Genomic DNA, 21,034 nt, shown 5'->3' on the forward strand with positions numbered 1-21,034 from the left:
GGCAGCCCACCAGGCTCCCCCATCCCTGGGGTTCTTCAGGCAAGAACACTGGAGTGGGTTGCCATTTCCTTCTCCAATGCATGAAAGCGAAAAGTGAAAGTGAAGTCGCTCAGTCGTGTCCGACTCTTCGCGACCCCATGGACTGCAGCCCACCAGGCTCCTCCGTCCATGGGATTTTCCAGGCAAGAGTACTGGAGTGGGCTGCCACTAGCTTTGCTTTCTGTAGATTTTTCTAGAAGGCATATTTCCTGGTTCCCCCTTGCCTTGGTGCCAGGCACCAAGCTACTTGCCCTCAGAGACCTTTCCTGTTGCAGCCACACAGTGGCCCCTCGGGCTGAGGATTATTTACCCAATTGGACAGCCATCCACTCCCAGGACCAGACAGCTTAAGAGGCTTGTCTAGGGTCACACAACCTCTAAATGATGGTAAAGACTCCAAGCCAGAACTCCAGTCTAGGTTGCAGCAGGGCTCCTTCTGATGTCATATGAGCTTTACGTGTGCCTTTGGGAGGACTTCCTGTTAAGTCTCCATCGGCCAATCACAAGGTGAGTGACTGCTGTACCAAACAGTTATAAGAAAGGCTTGGGTATAGGAAGTGGGGAGAGGATGTGTTGGACACAAACCATTTGACCAAAAAGAGAAAAGCATCACCTGTTATTCCTCCATCCTGATGCCCTCTTGCCCTTTCACTCTTCATGTCTCAGCTCCATCGAACCACTCGGCCAGCCATATCTTTGCCCACTTGCTATAATAATATTGGACTCCATGACTCAATAATATTGGACTTCATGAAGATGAACATTACCTTTTGCAGTTAACTTTATGTCCTTAACATTTTCTATCTGCATAACCTCCATAATGAAATGTCCATCCTTTTACACAACTGCATGATGCCCATATATCATACTTTCCTGATTAACTGTATTATTGTGAGACATATATGTTATTTCTGTGTTTTTTCCCTCTCACTTCCACCTACTTTCAATACTTTTGGAATAGACATTTTTGTGCCTATATATTTATTAATTTCTGTTAAGTGGTTTCTTTAGGGTAAAGAAGTAGGCTTGTCAGGCTGGAAGACATAAATATTTCTAGGGCTTTTCCTAAGTCTGTCCTTTCTGCTTTTCAAAAGCTTTCCACCCTTATTTCTGTTGCTGCCAGCAGAGTAAGATGGTCAGTTTTACTGTAACCTTGCCAGTGCTAGAGGTGATCATCAAAAATGATTTAACTCAGATATCAATGGAATGTTAAGGTTGCCCTAATTTTTATTTCTTGATTATCAGTGATGTTGGATACTTTTCTATTAGACAGGCTGCTTATATTTCCTCCTGGGTGGACAGACTTCTGTCCGCTGAAACTCTGTGCTTCATTACATGGATGTCTGAGTGCTGGGGAGCAGGGATGGAGACCTGGGCAGAAAGATGCAAGTTTACCACTGTCAAAGCAGTTCCCACGGGATAGAAATGATCGTCCTGAGGGGCCCTTCTTCCCTCAGCCTGCAGGCAAGTTGAGAATGCCCTGGGAAAGCCTCGCAAGTCAAGGTTCTCACCTCTGGGTCCAGCACTTGCTCCTCCGTGGGTGAAACCACCCAGCCGAGACGGGCAGAGTCACTTTCAATGGCCTGGAGGACTTTCAGAAGCTTCTGCTGTTGTCTGAAATGTGATTTTTGTTTTAGTAAACAAGTAGTAATAAATGATAACACAATAGACAGCATTCCCATTAAGGGTACCACGCTTACTTTTCCATTTCAGAGAGAAGTAACAATCTGAGAAGAAAATACTCACACCCAGCAGAGAGATCAAAGGCATATGTGGGCTGGTTTTTTCCCTTTATAAATAACTGTACAATTAGCCCCGAAAGAAGGGCCAAGCAAGAGAAACTGCCTGGGGCCAGAACCAGCTGATCTCCTCGAGCAAACTTTTAACCTGTACAAGTCTAGATGGAGAGATGTCCCTGGTCATCCAGTGGTTAAGCATCCACCTTTCAATACGGGGGACTCGGGTTCGATCCCTGATCAGGAAACTAAGATCCCACTAAGATGCCCTTAGCAGGGCGATGAAGCCCATGTTCCGGGACGAGAGGAACACTGTGTGCCACAACGAAGACACAGTGCGGCCCCAAGAGTCTAGAGCAGGGTCCACACAGTACAGCCTGCAGATTGAACGCAGCCCACAGCCCGCTTCTGTGTGGCCTAAAAGCTAAGAATGGTTTTATGGTGTTAAACGGAAAACAAAACAAAAAGTGGAAAGCCTAAAGGATTTGTTATCTGGCCCTTTACTGAAAGGCACTTCCCTGGTAGCTCAGATGGTAAAGAATATGCCTGCAATGCAGGAGATCTGGGTTCAACTCCTGGGTCGGGAAGATCCCCTGGAGAAGGGAATGGCTACCCACTGCAGTATTCTTGTCTGGAGAATTCCATGGACAGAGGAGCCTGATGGACTACAGCCCATGGAGTCGGACAAGAGTCGGACACGACTGAGCAACTAACACTTTCATGACCTCTTGTCTAGGCAACTTCGGTTCCTTTAGCCCAATCTGCCCTCCTCTCCTTTACTGAAAAAGTTTGCCAATTCCTGACCTGCTCGGCACCTCTAGTTTCTGAGGACACAGCATTTCAAACCCAGAAGAGGGTCGTCTGCAAACATACCCCACTTGTGCTGTTTAAGGCTGAGAATCCCCAAGACCCTGAAGCACAAAGGATCTTGAGGACAAAGAAAGAAGCACTTGTAAATAAAACTGTATCTGATGTGATACATCCTCATGGCTCAGCCCTTTGGCTCCTGGAGGAAACTTCAAATTCTGATTTGTGGTCACAGGGGTTCACAGCATGGTTTCCAATCTGGGGTCTGCAGACTCCTGGAGGAATGGCTAGCAGTGCCTTTAGCCCATTCAGAATTTTTGTAGAAATTATCAAAGGCAAACTGCCTCTGGGTGGACACAGATCTGGAGAGTACGCAGCTTGGCCAGGAAACTCCTCCTTCGTGCGAAGAAAAAGCCCCCATCTTTCAGGGCTGATGCAGCCCCAGGCCAGAGCCTCAGCTTAGCGACCACCACGCAGGCTGGACTCCAGCTGCTCCCGCCCCTCAGCACCGGCACTGAACAGCCTAGCATGCGCCCACTCTCCACGGCGGCCTGGGGAGTGCGGCGGGGTACGAGTGCATTCTTGAACCTGCTGGCTCTGGCTGGTGCATCTTTCTGAAGATCGATGTTGCCCAAAGACTAGAGGAAAGCCCTTATTTTGATAATAAAATCTGACAGTGCCGATCACTGAAGCTACGTGTGAAGGGACTAGAAAGCAGAGTTTGAACGAACTCTGAATAGAGAAAAGAAGGTTCAAAGGTCACTGCTTTGGGTCACTGCCTGCCGTGTGGGCCGCTTCCCTGGAAAGCTCGGAGAAGATTGAAGTTTTACACTGGCTGAACCAAACCGAACAAGCCAAGAGACGGGTCTGAAAGCAATCAAGTCAATTTCATGCTTCTGGGCGGAAGGGAAGGGGAGGGGGGATACAGTCTAAGCAACCAGCTTTAAATGGTCTGGAATCATATAGGAAATGCAAAGAAAAACCTCAGTTAATAAGATTCTCATGGCTGCATGACTATGGGCTGCTTGTTTTCATTCTGAAGCCGCTTAGATAAGTACCTGCTCCCCAAAAGGCCGATTCTGTCGATGGCTTCACTGACGGCTCTGGCTCCCCCTGCTGCCCTGGCTGGCTCCTGCGTGCTGGTCACTGTGGTGATGGGAGGCAGCTGAGGAGGGATGCAAAAGCTCATGAGACAGATGTCTGAGGCGACCCTCCTGGCCCAAGCCACAGCAGAGCCATGGTCAAAAGGACATGCTCTGCAGATCATCAGCCCCATTGCAGGCAACTGGGAGCTGGAATAAGGGTGACAGCAGCTACCCGGGGCTGATTAGATTTCTAGAAAACCCTCACACAATCTTCGGCAAAAGACGGGGTCTCCGTTTCTTATGATCTGGGAAGTCCCAGGGAACGATCAGCTTCAATGAACTATTGAAAAATTTCTCTCTCATCAAAACCTTTGCCCACCTCCAGTGAACCTCTGTGCTGTTTGCTACAAAGTAATGGGACTCTGTGGAGAATTCCAGTAACATTAGACCCTTTGATTTTCAATCCTCCAAGCTTTTTCCCCTTCTTTTTCATTTATCATCTGAACTAAAAATGTGCTTTGGTCTCTATCTGCAAGTAATTGTAGTCATTGGAAGCTCTGTGAATCAGGGGTCAGGTCATCCAGAAATCCTGGACCACAGGGTAGGTAGTGTGGCAAACCTGTCAGAAATATTGACTGGCAACAGTTTCAGAGGACCAGGAAATAATAGAAAAAGCAGGAGGGTTGCAAAAAGAAAACCATAGTGTTGCTCTGGGGTGCTGCCCTGCCTAGCACTCTATTTCATGAGCTCTCTCTCCAGTTCCCCACTGCCCACCCCCTACTTCCCCTGCCCTCTTCTCCTCCAGGACTTCCTCCCCTCCTGGATTAGGCTAGGCTCATTCCCACTTCAAAGCTTTCCCCCGTTCCTTCCACAGGGAATGCTATTCTCTTGAGGCTGACTCCTTCTTAATAGACAGGGCTCAGCCTAGACTGGATGCCTTCCAAAGGGCCTCCTCAGACCACCCCATGGGAGGCAGCCACCATCCCAGAGTCTCCCACCGTCACCTTTAGCACCGTTTATTGTCATCTCTCTCTGAAGTCACCGGGTTATGGATGGCTTAATTGCAATGTTGTCTGCAAGCTCCCTGAGGCCAGGGACGAATCTGGTCTGTCTCGGCCACCTCTGTATTCTGAGGACGTGGAGTAGCCTTGGGCACACTCTAGCAAAGACATTCCCAGCTGTTTTATTAACTCACATCCATCTTTCCTGGGGCCACCTTTGCTGAGATTGGCCTAATCCAACTAGGCAGATATATATTTATCTGGGATACTAAGATCTGTTTTTGTATTATCTTGTGAAAAAAATAGAAACGTAACAAGGGACTGGGAGTCAGCAGGCCTGGGTGAGTTCTGGCTTCCGCTCATAATCATGGGCAAAGTGCTCCAGCCTGGGTCTCCCGAGCTGGGAGATGGGCAGAATGCCGGCATGCTCAGGAAGCACAGTGAGGGCCTGCTGGGACCGTGGCAGGGAGGCCCTCTCGAAACTGTCCGGCGCTGTTGGGCACGGCGCTCTGTTGTTCCTCTCAGGACTTCACTGACCTCAGGGGTCTCCTCCTTGAGCAGACTGGTCCATGACTTTGCTCGTGGTCCGTCTGTGTCCTAGAATGATGGAATCACATGATCTGAGGTCAGAATAAAGCCATCCACTGCACCCCCTTCACCGACAGAGACAAAGACCGTCTTGCGATCACAGACGCGAATGTCGGGGGCATAGGGCCGAGCGCCAAGAAAACAGGCAACAGATGATGCTTGATGATCGCCCCAAAGAGTAGCCTGAGACAGGGCCTAGGGAGCAACTGGTGGTGTGGATGGGGCTCTAGGCTTGTAGGCACTCAGATCTCAGCCACTGCCATAGACAGACATGCCCCGAGAAAGCCCCTCTGATTCCTGGGTGCCATCAGCCATATCTAGAAAACAGGGTCATGAAACCAGTCCTGCCTGTCTCAGGACTACTGTGAGCATCAAGAGGAGCAAGTTAAGGCAAAGGGTTTCAACAGGTGAGTTGGGGAACACGCTTCTGAGAAAGGATGTGGACACCGAGGGATGCCCGAAGCCCCCCAGTCCACCCCATCATCCATCTTTCTGTTTGCTGCTCAAATGCCAAGGCTGTGGACGCCAACTTAAACTCCTGTAGGGCCAGGCGTGGGGGAGCTTCCCGAGTAGGTGAAGCAGGCCAGGGGCGGCGCTTTAGGGAGCCATGAGGACTGCTGAGGCCAGAAGGGCTCATGCTCTGGGAAAGGAGGTCTTTCCAGAGCAGCCAGAGGTGGCTGTTATCTCCGTTCTTGTTCTGACGCACCAGTCTACAACCCTGGTTTAAGGTGTTCAGGGTTTGCAGGGAAATCAGCAAGGACTGGAGGCACTTAGGACCAAAAGATGGAAAGGAGGTGGAGGAAATGGGGACTTGGATGGGTCAGCAAGAATCAGGCAGTGGACAGGCTGATTGGTCTGAGGTCAGGGGCGCCCCCACAGCTCTCTCTCCTCACCACGTGCTCTTGGCAAGCACGGCTCAGACACCGCCTGGTCCCTGAGTAGCCCGAGTCCTCCTCCATCCTTTCCCGCTGCAGGGAACGCACCTGCGGTGGGCTGGCAGGGGGCTCAGCCTTTCTGCTGAGGATTGCCCTCTGCAGGGCCTCGTTCTCCACCTGAATGGCTCTGAGCACAGCCGAGGCATCTTCCTCTCGGTCCTCAGCCTTACACACCGGTTTCCGGGTTGCGGATAGGGGTCTCTCTCGGCGGCTCCCAGGTCCTGGGGGCGGAAAGCCGGGAGTTCTGCTTTAGACTGCATTCTGGGAGGGTTGCTCTAAATCGATTAGACTCAAACTGAGGAACATTCTATAAAACAACTGGCCTGTACTCTCCAAAAATGTCAAGGTCAAGAAAGACAAAGATAATCTGGAGAGATGCTCCAGATGAAAGGGCCTGGGGCAGAAACGGCAGCTGAATGCAATAGCGATCCTGGGGGTGGGTCCTGGGTGGGCAGACATCGCACTAAAGAACAAAATTATAGCAAGTGCAGAAATCCGAGTAGAGGCTGTGGCTTGGATAACAGTATTGTATTAATGCTAAATATCCTGAATGTCACATGTAAGTACACTGTAGCGATGGAAGATGAATGCCCCTGTTCTTAGGAGATACATACTGCAGTGTTCAGGGTAAAGGGGAATGCTGTCTACAATTTAATCTCAAATGATTTAAAAATACACACAGAGAGAGCAAATATAAAGCAACCGCAGCAAAATGTTAGCAAGTGGTGAACCTGGGGGGAGGCGGGTGTTGGTTGTACTGTCCTTGCGGTTTGCCTTTACATCCAAAATCGAAATAAAAAGTTAAAAAATTAGACTTCTAGCAAAGTGCCTATAAAGAATAGTCCCTAATATTATGGAGAAGAGCTAGTGGTTCAGAATCATTGTGCTTTAGTTTATTTTGTTTTTGTGTGCGTAACAAGATTTACAAAGAAATTACTCTTCAGTTGAAGAAAAAAAGTATTGCAAAACTGAAGTTGATGGTAGAAGTTCTAATGAGTGGAACAGTGACTTTATAAAGTGATATGCAAAAAGTACCCAACAGGACTCGTTGAAAAAAAATACATCATGTTATGTTCTGTTGTTGTTCTTGTTTAGTCACTAAGTTGTGTCTGACTCTTTTGCGACTCCATGGACTATAGCCTTCCAGGCTCCTTCTGTCCGTGGGATTTCCCAGGCAAGAATACTGGAGTGGGTTACCACTTCCTCCTCAAGGGGGTCTTCCTGACCCAGGGATCAAACCCAAGTCTCCTGCCAAGTGGGTTCTTTACCACTGAGCCACCAGGGAAGCCCCGACACGTAGGTACTATCCCTGGGTGATTTGTTCACCCAGTGGAATACTATGCAGCTGTAAAAAACAAAAGGCATTCTAAAATATCTACAGATAAACATGATGACTTGAATTTGCTTCATAATCAGGTGGGGAATGGGTGGGGTCACAGGTGAAATTGGCCATCAACTGACTAGGTTAGGCAATGAACATGGGGGGTGTCTTATGATAACATCTCAATTACACATATTTGGATTCTGTGTTTTTTTTTTTAAATCTCTATTTAAAAACAGAACTGCTCAAAATGTTGCCATTGGGATGTTTAAAGAGGATTTAACCTACTGAATTTCATCCTCTAGGCAAATATATATTGAGTGCCAGTCTGCCAGGCTCTGTTGTTAGTACTGGGGACAACGGGGACCAGACAGACCAAGAGTCTCACCTTTGTGGAGGGAGGCAATAGCTGGAGAAACAATACATAGTCTAGGGTGTGCCATGCCAGGAGATGATAGGGAAAAACAATAAAAACAGAGCAGGGTAACAGAGATGGAAAGTACAGGATGGCAAGATGGGCCTCGCTGAGCACTGGGGAAGTGTGGTCCACACACCAGTGCGAAGGGAGAGATCTGAGAAGGGGTGGGGAGGACAGGTCACACAGGGCCTTGGAAGACACTGTAAGGTCATAACTCTGAGACAACTGAGGAGTCAAAGGCTCTAGAGCAGGGGACCTGATCTGACTTAGGTGCTGAGTGGAGACTAGAATGAAGGGACATGAAGGGGAAAGCAGAGGGGTCAGGCTCCTGCAGCTGTGCAGGGGAGGGGCGACACAGAGTGTGGTCAGTTTCTGCATGTATGTTACAGACAGAGCCAACAGGATTTCCGGCCAGAGTAGATGTGGCGGGTACAGAAAGAGAGGAGTCAAGGATGACTCCAAGACTTTGGTCTGAGGAAGTGGATGATGGGGTTGCTCTTGGTTGAGCTGGGGAGGGCTGTGGGAGGAGCAGGTTTGGAAGACAAGAGCAAGGGCAGCTTGGAGCCAAGAGATGTGATTGGCATCAGGGTGGAGCTGTCCAGTTGGCCTGCACACACACATGAGTGTGAAGTTTGGGAGGGTGGTCTGGGCTGGAGACATGAATTCAACATAGGCAACTGGATGGCACCACTTAACAATAGTCTCCAGACCTCCCTGGTGGCCTCGTGGTTAAGATTCCACCTGCCAGTGCAGGGAACATTCAACCCCTGATCTGGGAAGATGCCACACACTGGAGTAACTAAGCCTGTGCACCACAACTACTGAGCCTGTGTGCCCAGAGCCCATGCTCTGCAACAGGAGAAGCCACCACAATGAGTGAAGCCTGTGCACGGCAATGAAGAGTAACCCCTGCTTCCCGAGACTCATGGGCAGAAACAAAGACTCAGTACAGGCAAAACAACAACAAAAAAATCCACAAAAAAACAAACAATAGTATCAAGGATTGACATTAACGTTGGCTTATAACCAAATAACTGGGAATTAACATGTATGAATTCTCTGGGGTTTTGTTGTTGTTAGGTCATTAAGTCTTGTCCGACTCTGCGACCCCATGAACTGCGGCACACCAGGCTTCCTGGTCCTTCAACATCTCTCAGAGTTTGCTCAAACTCAGGTGCATTGAGTTGGTGATGCCATCCAACCATCTCATCCTCTGTTGTCCCCTTCTCCTCCTGCCTTCAATCTTCCCCAGCATCAGAGTCTTTTCCAATGAGTCGGCCCTTTGCATCAGGTGGCCAAAGTACTGGAGCTGCACCTTCAGCATCAGTCCTTCTCATGAATATTCAGGGTTGATTTCCTTTAGGATTGATTGCTTTGATCTCCTTGCTGTCGAAGGGACTCTCAAGAGTCTTCTCCAGCACCACAGTTCAAAAGCATCAATTCTTTGGTGCTCAGTCTTCTTGATGGTCCAGCTCTCACATCAGTACATGACTACTGGAAAAACCATACTTTGACTATATATATATATATATATATCTGGCCTGGTGCAAAGACTTGTTAAAAAACCAGCAGCCTTCAATCCCCATGACCTCAGTAAACAGGCACCCATGGTTATCAAAGATTCAGCTGGAGCCCTTTACCCTCCTGCTATGTTCTGTTATATTTTGCATCTAACTGAGAGTTCAAGTAGCAACATCAAGAATGGCTTTGGCTGGAGAGGGAAAGAAACACACAGCAGCTCTACTGGGGTGGCTTCCAGGATAGCCAGACACTGGGCTGATGGAAAAGGTGCAGCACGTGCGTGCTTGTCCAGTCATGCCTGACTCTTTTGTGACCCCATGGACTATAGCCCGCCAGGCTCCTCTGTCCATGGGATTCTCCAGGCAAGTGGGTTGCCATTGGGCTGATGGAAAACCTAAGCTAAAAGGAAGGGACACCAATTTCTACCAGGCATCCAGTAGAGGGGCTTTGAAGGTGAATGTCTGGGGACTAAGTAATTACTGAGTAATTGAGACTGAATTTGGGGGGTGGGGAAGAAGGAGAGAGTTGGGGAGATGGGGGAGGAGCAGCTGAGCCACCGCCAAGCTCCAGCCAACACCTACCAGATAGATAGTGCTGTGCTTCTAGTGTTGCCAACTTTTTTTCCCAAAGAAAAGCTAGAATCTGAAATTTATATGAAATGACAGAGGATGAGTTGGTTGGATGGCATCACCAACTCGATGGACATGAGTTTGAGCAAGTTCCGGGAGTTAGTGATGGACAGGGAAGCCTGGCGTGCTGCAGTCCATGGGGTCTCGAAGAGTCAGACACAACTGAGCAACTGAACTGAACCCTAAATTGTATTTGTTCATAAAGTACTCCAGTTTTTAGGAAACATGAAAGCCAACAGAACTCAAGGGCTGGTCTGATACAGGTCATGGCAAGTCCAAGCTACTCCCCCAGGCAAGTCAAGGGCACCCAAAGGAACCTTTGTGGGCCTTTGGGTGGCAGGCTGGCCTGGGCGATAGCGGCGGTGGGTCATCCTGACTCTGATGGACTCTTGCCGTGGCTCAAGTGCTGCTCCTGGGGACAGACGGTAAGCACTGCCGGCAACGTGACCTGGGGATTCCGGTCTCCCTGGTCAAGGCTGCTTTAACTGTTTTCCTTTCTTATCAGCTCCTCGGCCTGCTCTGCCCCTCGAGGGATGAGCAGATGAGAGCTGGAAGGAGCTGATGAAGGTGGGGACCCTCATTGCTATGGAAACACGGCGGGTCCAGGGGGTGTGGTGAGGCCACTGGGATCTTCCTCACGCAGGTCCCTGAAGCAGCTGGGGGATGGAAAAGAGGGTGAGAGGAAGGCGTGGCCGTGGGCTCCTCTGGAGCCGGAACTGAGGAATCCTGAAGCACCAGTGCATCCTCACCCCAAGGGGAGCTGAAGCAGAGACGGGTGCCCCACATGGCACAGGCATTAATGCCACAGGCTCTCGACTGTCACTACACTGTGAGATGAGATGCTGGTCTGGGTGGGTGGGGGGTACAGAGGTGGGTGAACAGGTGCACCCCATCTTCACAGACCTCCCAGTCACGGGGCAGAGACAGACGTGGATCAGTGCACAGGACACGCCGGCAGTAGGTGACGCGTTCTGGGAGGAAAATCAAGCAGGGTCAAGGCCGGAGATGACAGGAGGGGAAGGAAACTATTTCAGAGCCTCAGTCAGGGGAGGTGACATCTGAGTGGAGACCTGAGAGTGGTGAGCCTCGTGAATACCCAGATGGGGAGGCTCCTCCAGGTCAAGGGGGCAGCAGGTGCCAAGGCCCTGTGGTGGGCGGGGTTTGGCACATTGAGGAATGCCACAGGGGCTGGGCTGGGGGAGCTAGGGGAAGTCTGGTGGGCAGCAGGGCTGGAGAGGCCTCAGCTGGGCTCTCATGGGACCCCGAGGCCACCTAAGCCTTAGACGCCTCCTGCTACTCCAGGAGGCCATGCCTACCTGTTTAATGCTACACCCTGGTTCCCAGTGCGATTAATGGATGGAAAGTGATTTCAACTCTGAACTTTGTCAGTCTCAGTATCTGCAAATGTCAATAAAACATATTGTTCCCTCCACCATCTGCAATAAAGCAGAGCTGAGAAATTCAAGGTCCCTTCAGATCCTAGAGAAGACCCCATAAATAAGGGCTGAAGAGCTTGTGTAAACTACAGTTAAACAAACACATCAACACTCTGATCTGGGGGTACAAACCCCAGTATTAGTGTGAGATTCTGGCAGCACAAGGATAAGGAGAACCTGGGCGATTCATAAGTTCCTTCTTTTTTCTTTTTGGATGTTTGTGACTTTTTCTTACTAAACTTTTTATTTTGTACTGAAGTATAGCCAATGATGGAAAAGGAAATGGGAGCCTACTCCAGTATTCTTGCCTGAAAAATTCCATGGGCAGAAGAACCTGCCAGGCTAGTCCATGGGGCCGCAAAGAGTCAGACGTGACTGAGCGACTGAACACACACACACACACAGCCAATGAACAGTGTCGTGATACTTCCAGGTGGACATCAAAGGGACTGAGCTGTACGTAACACAAGTGTCCATTCTCCCGTAAGCTCCTTCTGCATTTCCTGCTTAGAACACTTACAAAGTCAGTCAAAAAAGAGGCGCTACGTGGTGGCCCGTGCCTTTTTACTATCACTACATGGGACTTCCCAACGGTTCAGAAGGTAAAGAATCTGCCTGCAATGTGGGAGAACTGGGTTCGATCCCTGGGTTGGGAAGATCCCCTGGAGTAGGAAATGGCAACCCGCTCCAGTGTTCTTGCCTGGAAAATTCCATGGATAGAGGAGCCTGGCGGGCTGCAGTCTAAGAAGTCGCAAGAGTTGGATACAACTGAGCTAGTAAACCACCACCACCATGTGGGCAAAAGCCTCCTCCTCTTATATCTCAGTGACCTGGGTTCAGGGTGGAGCGGCGCATCTAAGATAATTATCTGTAGCCTTACACTTGCCTTCTCTTGGGAAAGGATAACCAGGAAGGCATTTTCTTCATGCAGGGTCCAGTTTTATCTGCACAAACCCTTCTGCCCTGAGTGTCTTTCATTTGGGAGGGAACGCTCCGCGACAACATGGTTGTTGGGTCCTGCCTGTGCCCTTTGAGTCATATTATGCTAAGAAGATGCTTTTAAAAATTAAATCAGCCTTTCTCCCAGGGAAGGTCAGTGCCGCACCTCCACTACCAGAGTTCTCCCCACCCATGGCTGCCCAGAAATGTGTACACACTGCCCGCGTCCTCCTGATTCACACCCCTGCTGCCGGGCTGTGTAGACTGCATTGCACACAAGGGTGCCGCCTTTTGACTTCATTGGAAGTTCCCCTTGCTCGTTTGGGTGAGCTGTTTCTGCACCGGCCTGAGCCCCATGTGAGACTGGATTTATTCTCATCACAGCTGTGGAGAACAGTGGATTTATTCACACAATACATCAGTGCCACCAGCGAAAGCCAAATGGTACATTTAAATTTATCCCAAAGCTGCTCTTTTCTGGTTGAAAACTACCCCTCTTCTGTGAACTGCACTTTCTCCTCGCTTCGCTAGAACTTGGCTTTCATCTCTGGAAACAAAAGAGCGTATCAACTGAGGAGATTTACCGTGAACGCAGCACAGGTCACAAAGAAGACGAGAGATGTGGGCTGTCCGGTTGGCTCTCCAGCCAGGCAGCTTCTCCCCACCCGCTGGCTGTCACTCAGTGATTCAGAGTCTTAGCAAAATGGCCCCTTCCCACAGGCAAGTGGTCTTTGAGGTCAGCCGGGAATCCGATGAAATGGCAAACATTACATCTGAGAATCACACGGGTCTAGTGTAGAGCTCAAAGACCCAAAGCCCAATGGCTGAGGCAAGCCTGTAGATTGTGTTGAGTGACTTTTGTAATTGGAAACAGATGTTAAGTTAAAATAAATTTTTTAAAAAAAGAGGAAATTCACACGAAAATCGGGATTCCTGGCCTCTCTTGAAAAGTCATGTGACCTGACAGCCCTCACCATGCATGCCTACATGGCAGCTATGAGGTGGGGAGCGGCGCCCCCTGTAGGCAGGGCATTGGCCCTCCAGTTTCCACAGTGGTGGTCACATGCCCCTCAGCCTGGCAACTGCGTGATGTGTACGGTGAAAGGTCTAGGGAAACGGCTGGCTTAGCCCCGTTCTGTCTTGAGCTGCTCACACTCCCCCTGAAATCCAGCCAGGAGGGGGATGGGGGCTGCCTGCTGGGAGGATCGCTGACATCTGAGTGCTCCAGAGCCTCTGTGCATTTTAACCTGACTCGTTGAGCATGCACACACAGCCTCATCCATTACCTGCTTCCCGTGGCTCAGGAGACTGTGACAAACGACCACAAACGACTCCCACGTGCAACACGCCACGTCATGCTGTGACACCGCCACGCCCTCCATCAAGAGGCGAGTGCTGGCTCAGCTGCTTCAGTCGTGTCCCACTCTGCAGCCCTATGGACTGTAGCCCGCCAGGCTCCTCTGTCCATGGCGATTCTCCAGGCAAGAACACTGGAGTGGGTTGCCATCCTCCTCCAGGGGATCTTCCTGACCCAGGGATTAAACCTGGGTCTCAGGTCTCCTGCATTGGCAGGCAGGTTTTTTTTTTACCACTAGCACCACTTGGGAAGCCCCCTATCAAGAGGTAGCTGGAGCCGGTTTCTCTAGCTGGGCTTGGCCTGGTGACTTCCTTTGGCCAACAGGTCCTTTGCAGTCACGACTGAGCAGATCCTTTAAAAAGCACTTGCATGCTGAGGCGTATTCTCTCTGGCTGCCTAGAGACCCCCAGGTGCTGGATAATGAGACCACATGGAGCAGAGATAAATTGTCCCAGCCGAGGTCCTTGGGCCAGGGGGCCTGCCAGACACTGTGAGTGAGGCCATGTGAGCTCATCCAGCCCACTAGCTCACTATGGACCCAGCCAGTCCACCCGCAGCAATAATAAAAAGCACTGTTGCTTGCAGCCACCACAGCATGGAGGGGATTGTCAGGCAGCAGGAGACAGCTGATACACCTGGCTTCTCAAAGCCTGTGCTCATCTCATCTCTAAAGCTTGTTTGGGGTCCTCTAGGGGCAGATGCTCTCTGCAGCCCTTAACACTCATCTTTCTGCTGCTGTCTCTTCGTGAGCTCAGGAATGCACATGATTTTTAATGATGTTCAAGGAAGGTGTCAGCCCCATCTCCTCATCACTGACTAAGCAACTTCTACTCTTTCCTCTTGCATATTACAGTCCTTACTCCATACCTGGCCTCTGAAGAATTTGTAGCAAAATGTCCTGTGTGGTTAAATTTTATATGAAATGAGCAGCAGTTGCTTTCAGGCTCCAGAGACAGTGACCTTCATGGCATCCATGTTTTCCTTCAGGGAACCACCTCTTCCCCAGCTTCTCAGTCCACATGGTTTGGAGGCAACTGCGTCTATCCCCACTCCTGGCCCTGTCTGGGCCCACAGGAAAACAGGTGCCTCTCCCTGACTGTGGAGTTTAGAGATCAGTTCAGGGGAGAGATGGTTCTTGGACTCTGCTGGGACTATTAGGAATAGGAGTCACCAGGGACCATCTCTGGGCCATGCCTGAGACTATAGATGTGGTTCCCAAAGTGTGGTCCCTGGAGCAGTAAAATTAGTATCACCTGGAACCTACTAAGAATTAAAACACTTATGTTCCACCCTAGATGCACTGAATTAGAAACTGGGGCAGGGTCCAAAAATGGGGTGTTAATTTGCTTATTTATCACATAATTCTGATGCATGTTCAAGTCTGAGATGCACTGGATTAGAGTAGAGCTAAGTGATAAAGAAACACCTTCTTGGTGATAGCATCGTCTGAATACCTGGATCCCACCATGCCTGAAGCCAGACTATAGTCCCAGACTTTTCAGATCTGTGAGCAATACATTTTCCCTTGTTGCTTCAGCCGGTTTGGATTTCTGACCCTTGCTGTTAATCGTGAGCACTGACACGTGTCATGAGACCCTGGACTTTGGCAGAATGGTCTTTCTGCAGCAGGTCTTCTTGACAGCAATGCTAACCGCAGGGCTGCCAAGATCTTCTAATTCACTCATGCTGAGGGGTGTTACTTTATTTCTACGTTGGCAGCTTGTCTGGGAAAAGTGGTTCAGATATATCACTTCCCTAAAGCACTCTGACACCTTGGACAGTAAACTTTCTACATTAAAGACTAATGTTCTCTCACCCGCAACAAGACAACAGGTCCTTTCCTGGAAGGCTATTTGATCGAGACCAAAGTAATCCAAGACATGAGGCCCTTTCATTAGAAGCAGGGATAATTATAGTGATAGAGAGGAATTAAACTCTCGTGGAGTTGCCTCATATGTACATTTAATTGACACAAATTCAATTTTATGACTTTGACCACAGATAAAGGGACAAGGAGAGAAATAACTCTTTTAAGAGTGCAGGCCATAGGCTACACTTCGGGTAATGGCTAGCTAGCTAATCCAGATCAACCCATCCCTGGAACACAAGCAGAAAGCCTGGACCAAATAGTGTTATGAAACTCTGTTTATAAAGAGAAATCTGTTTGAAGGCATGGAGAGTGAATAAGACTATGAAGGGTTACAGGCAGGAAATGAGAAACCCAGCGAGGTGAACTCAGCACCTGGGAAGTGCTTCCCCTCAAGGTGCTGTGGATTCTAAGAGCTGCTGCAAAGCTGAGAAACTGCACAGACCTGGTGACAGACTTGGGGCTACAGTCTGAGAGTCAGGGTGGCCCAGAAATAGTCAGGAGTGAAGGGCACAGCAATCCAAATTACACAAGCAAATCCAAATTACAGTTGACTATTGTAACAACAACAGTAATAATAATGATGTCGGGTGAATATTTACGGAGAATTAAAATGCATGACAATAAGCATTTAATTTTGGAGAGGGGTAAATGGAGTTAGACTTGTAAGGTCTCCACTGAATGAGAAGCAGTAAACTTGCTAATTTAAAGGGGACGCTAATAAGTCAAGAATGCATGTTGCAATCTCTGGTAATGACTAAAGGATAATAAAAGGATGTATAACTAACAAGCTAATAGAGAAGAAAAAAGAGGGATAATATAAAGTAATCAGTTCAGAATAGGGCAAGAAAGGAGAGGAAAAAGGAACATAAAAGAGGCGGAACAAATAAAAACAAACAATAAGATGGTAGATTTAAAATCAAATCTATCAGCAATTACATTAAATGTAAATGGACTAAATGTGCCCATTACAACACATAGATTGTTAGAGGATAAAAATAAAAACCAATTACATGTTGTTTACAAGAGACAAACCCCAGTGTAAGGATGCAGCAAGTTTGAAAATAAGAGGATGAAAAAAGATGCACCACATAGAAGATTAAAAAAAGAAAGAAGACACACCACATAAACACTAACCAACAGAAAGCCGGTCGACTTAAAGACAAAAGCATTTTTAGAGTAAAAAAGACACAGTACATGGTGATAAAAGGTTCAGTTCACCAGAAGACATAAAAAGGCTGATTTTGTATGCTCCTCGCAAAAGACATCCCCCCACAAACAGAAAGTAAAGCATCTAAGCAGTACAGGTTTCTCCTGGAAGAGGCTAAGTGGGTTTGGTTCTTCTGTCCTTGCAGCAAGCCAAGGTCCTGTGCCTTGGAGGCATGGACATCCCAGGGACCTCAGCATAACGCCAGTGCTTAAAAACCCAGGCTCTAAACATATCCAACTGCTTCATCTGGGGCTCAGCCAAGAAGCTTTGGTCGTCCCCACCCTGGAGGAGCAACGACTCTCTTGGGCTTAAGGAAAGATAATATGTCTGCATGGGGTTTTCTAGGTAGAGCAGAATATATGCTACACTTGATCATCAGTTGGAGGGATTTCAAGGGTAGATTTGGCACCTGTACTTCCTTGACCTTTAGAACCTCATCCGTGTGTGACATGTGGCTCCGATGTCATCCCATTTCAGTGTGAGGGTGGTGCAACACAAGGGTTTTCAACTCTCTTTTCTTCAAATCTGGCTTATGTAGGAGCATGCACGTTTATCAGATGAAGGCTGAGCTCCAAATCTGTTGAAAATGAGGATTCCACCACCTCAGTGTCCTCTTTAAGGGAGTCAATGGGACAAGCTAAGAACCACGTACTGGGGACAGCCGGTAACCCGATATTTATCAGATGGACCCACTGCGTATGCGAAGGCACGCTTCTTTGCCATGGTGGCCAGGAGGCTCACAGTCACGCCTGTGACCCCACCTCAGGCATCATTTGTTTACCCCCTGGCGTCATCTTATTGTTCCTACTCTTGTGTTCCCTTTACCTTCATTTCCTTACATATTTGTTAAAGTCTTCTTGCACTACCCAATTTGTCATGTCAGAACTTCCTGGAGAAAGGCAGATTATAAATAATTAACGAAGCTCCACTTCTCAAAATGCCACACATCAAGGTATGTGTTACCTGTTGACTTGTTGAAGACAAACCCCTAGGACCTGTGGATGTCACCTGATTTGGAAATAGGGTCTTTGCTGATGACCAGGTTAAGATGAAGTCATTAGGGTGGGCCTCAATCAAACACGACTGGTGTCCTTATAAAAAGAGTAAACTTGAACCCAGAGACAGAGGTGTGCATGGGAAAGCACCAGGTGAATGCTGGAGTTAAGTTGTCACAAAGCAAGGAACTATCAGAAGGTAGAGAGAAGCCTGGAGCAGACTCATCCCTGGTGCCTTCAGGAGGAACACGGTCCTGCTGACACCTTGATTTGGGACTTCCCAACCTCCAGAAATGGGATAATAACTTTCTCTTTCTTAAACCAATTAAATCTTAGTACTTTGTCACAACAGCCTAGGAAACTAATACAGTATTCAAAATGACTTTACTTGATACGTGATTTAACTTTAAAAATAATAACAGTTAGGGGACTTCCCTGGTGGTCCAGTGGTTGAGAATCTGCCTTCCAAAGCAGGGGACACAGGGTCAAGCCCTGATTAGGGAACTAAGATCCCACATGCCACGGGGAATTAAGCCTGCATGCCACGACTAAGAAATAAGGCAGCCAGATAAATAAGTAAATAAATATTTTAAAAATACTGTTATATATTTATATTACATTTATATTACTGAATATTAGAAAAAATAGACCAAGTGACTCCAACCAGTGGGCTTTAGGTATGTCATTGTTTAGGACTAGGCGGATGTAGGTGTGTTGCAAGCCAATAGCGGTTTAGTTGGCACATGAGGGGCCATTCGACAGAATGATTAGGGACAGATACTCGGCAGCCAGGTTTTTAAGATTCCTTAACCTCTCTGTGCCTGGGTTTCCTCTGTATAATAGTGTTGAGTATAGCAGTACCTACTACACAGGGTTGTTTGGGTGATTAAATGTAAGATTAACATGTGTGGTGCCAAACACAGCCTGGGAGCTGATTCAGGGGTTTATAAGTGCTGGCTCTTCATTGTATTACCCAGAAATGTAAGTATCTAGTGATCGCAGCCCACACATGAAGGACGGAGGTCCCAGTGAGCCCAGAAGGCAACCAGGAAGGGTGCTTGACCACCACCAGGCTGCTCCCACTCTACCAGGGCCTCTGGAAGGCTCCTACACAATGGCACACTGCCTTTGGCTTTATTTAACACCTTGTTCTGGAGAAATTTAAAAGCCGGTATTAATTTTTCATATGGAGTGAATACCAGCAGTACAGACTGGAGTCCTGTTGAGTTGAGCAGCGGTCAGTGGAGCCAGTCTGGGTGTAGAAGGAACAATGGCCCAGGAATCGTTACACTCTCCACCAGCTGACCTTGACCAAGGGCTTGCTTTGAGCCAGATGCTCCTCTAAGCTGACTATCCATCCAGCCTTTTAATCCTTACAGTGACCCTCAGGGCAGAGTGCTCTTCTTTAAAAAAAAAAAAAAAAATTTATTTATTTAGGCTGAGCTGGGTCTTTATTGCTGCATGGGCTCTTCTCTAGTTGCCGTGAGTGTGGGCTGCTCTCTAGCTGTGGTGTCCAGGCTGCTCATTGCGGTGGCTTCTCTTGTGACTAGTTGCTCCGAGGCATATGGAATCTTCCCAGATTAAGGGTTCAACCCATATCTCCTGCACTGGCAGGCAGATTCTTTACCACTGAGCCACCAGGGAAGCCCCAGAGTGCTATTCTTATCTCCATTTGAGAGATGGGCAAAGGAGGCCCAGAGAGGTTAAGTAACCTGCCCAAGGTCACAGAGCTGGTAGGTGGAAGGGCAGGATTTGTACCAGGTGGTCAGGCTGCAGAGTCTGCCAGGTCTATTTTCTGCCAGGGTTGCTGGGCTAGTGGGCTGTCGTCCCAGAGCTGCTGGTGGCCCTCTCGCCACGTCTAAGAGCTTTTCTCAGAATGAAGGGCAAAAAGGAGAAAGCTGAGCTAGGAGGTGGGGAGAGGCAGACTGCTGACACATTTTAATCACTGGGTCCGGCTGCGCCCAGTGATCACACCACCTTTGGAAGTTCATTTACATGGATTGATGTAGACACTTTGCCTTCAGTCCACTCTTTTTATCACTTGCTATCTAAAACGCCTTGTCTTGCACTTGCTTGGTGGTCTGGTGGTTAAGACTCTGCCAGCCAATGCAGGGGACATGGGTTTAATTCCTGGTCTTGGAAGAGTCCACATGCTGCAGAGCAACTAAGCCTGAGAGTCGCAACTACCGCAGCCCTCGAGCCCTAGAGCCCTTGCTTAGCAAGGAGAAAAACCACCGCAGTGAGAAGCCTGTGCCCCACAACTAGCCTGCACAGCAATGAAGACCCAGTACGGCCAAAAATAAAAGTAAGAAAATTAAAAAAAAAAATCAAATATCTTGTCTTGTATTAGTATAGTGCTTTCTCCCAGTTGGGAGGGTTTGATAAGGGTTAATCACCAAATGCCTCGGTGCCTCTTGCTCACAGTCCCTCGGCCAGACCTCCAACTGTGACCCCCAGAGCCAGAGCTCTCAAGGGTCAACACAGCTCACACCCAGGACTGAAAGGAGGGTCCCTCATCCACCCCGGGATGGGGAGCAGGCTTCTGCTCAGCATTGGCCCCCTGCCGCCCCCCACCGCTGGAGCTCCCCAGCCAAGTGGTGCTCCACTTGCCCAGCCAGTGACCTTGCTGGTAATGAAGCCAGTTTTGGCTCCTTTCCTTTCCAGCCCTCTTCCAGGAACCACCTTCCAATTCAATGACTTGTTCTGGAATCCTTATCTCAGAGTCTGGTTCTGGGGAATCTAAACCAAGACAATATTCACATAGCAGGGAGCAAACGCTCAGTAAAGTGGAAGGACTGTGGCCCCTTCCTCTACCTCCTACCATCTGCCTGAGCTGCTTGGAAAAGGGCTTCAAGCTTGGAGTGCACTGGTCCAGGCCTGGGTGGGGCTAGTGGTAAAGAACCCGCCTGCCAATGCTGGAGATGCTGGAGACAAGGGTTTGATCCCTGGGTGGGGAAGACCCCCTGGAGGAGGGCATGGCAACCCACTCCAGTATTCTTGCCTGGAGAATTCCATGGACAGAGGAGCATGGTGGGCTACAGTCCACGGAGTCACAAAGAGTTGGACACGACTGAAGCGACTTAGCATACTATATGGTCATGGTGGAGACATCTGACAGAATGTGGTCCACTGGAGAAGGGAATGGCAAAC

General features: G+C 48.8%; 1 protein-coding gene across 1 annotated transcript in view; it reads right to left on the reverse strand.

Annotated features, from left to right (window-relative positions):
• The window catches only part of KATNIP (katanin interacting protein), a 236,339-nt gene that overhangs the window by 90,412 nt on the left and 124,893 nt on the right, over window positions 1–21,034 (reverse strand). The window contains exons 9-12 of the mRNA XM_006070561.4: window positions 6,240–6,412; window positions 5,206–5,265; window positions 3,641–3,747; window positions 1,551–1,653 (exon numbers count right to left, since the gene is read on the reverse strand). Coding sequence (XP_006070623.4) covers window positions 1,551–1,653; window positions 3,641–3,747; window positions 5,206–5,265; window positions 6,240–6,412 — 443 coding nt within the window. The remainder of the gene's footprint in view (window positions 1–1,550; window positions 1,654–3,640; window positions 3,748–5,205; window positions 5,266–6,239; window positions 6,413–21,034) is intronic.

This window comes from Bubalus bubalis, chromosome 24 (genome assembly GCF_019923935.1).
Source record: "Bubalus bubalis isolate 160015118507 breed Murrah chromosome 24, NDDB_SH_1, whole genome shotgun sequence".
Lineage (NCBI taxonomy): Eukaryota > Metazoa > Chordata > Mammalia > Artiodactyla > Bovidae > Bubalus > Bubalus bubalis.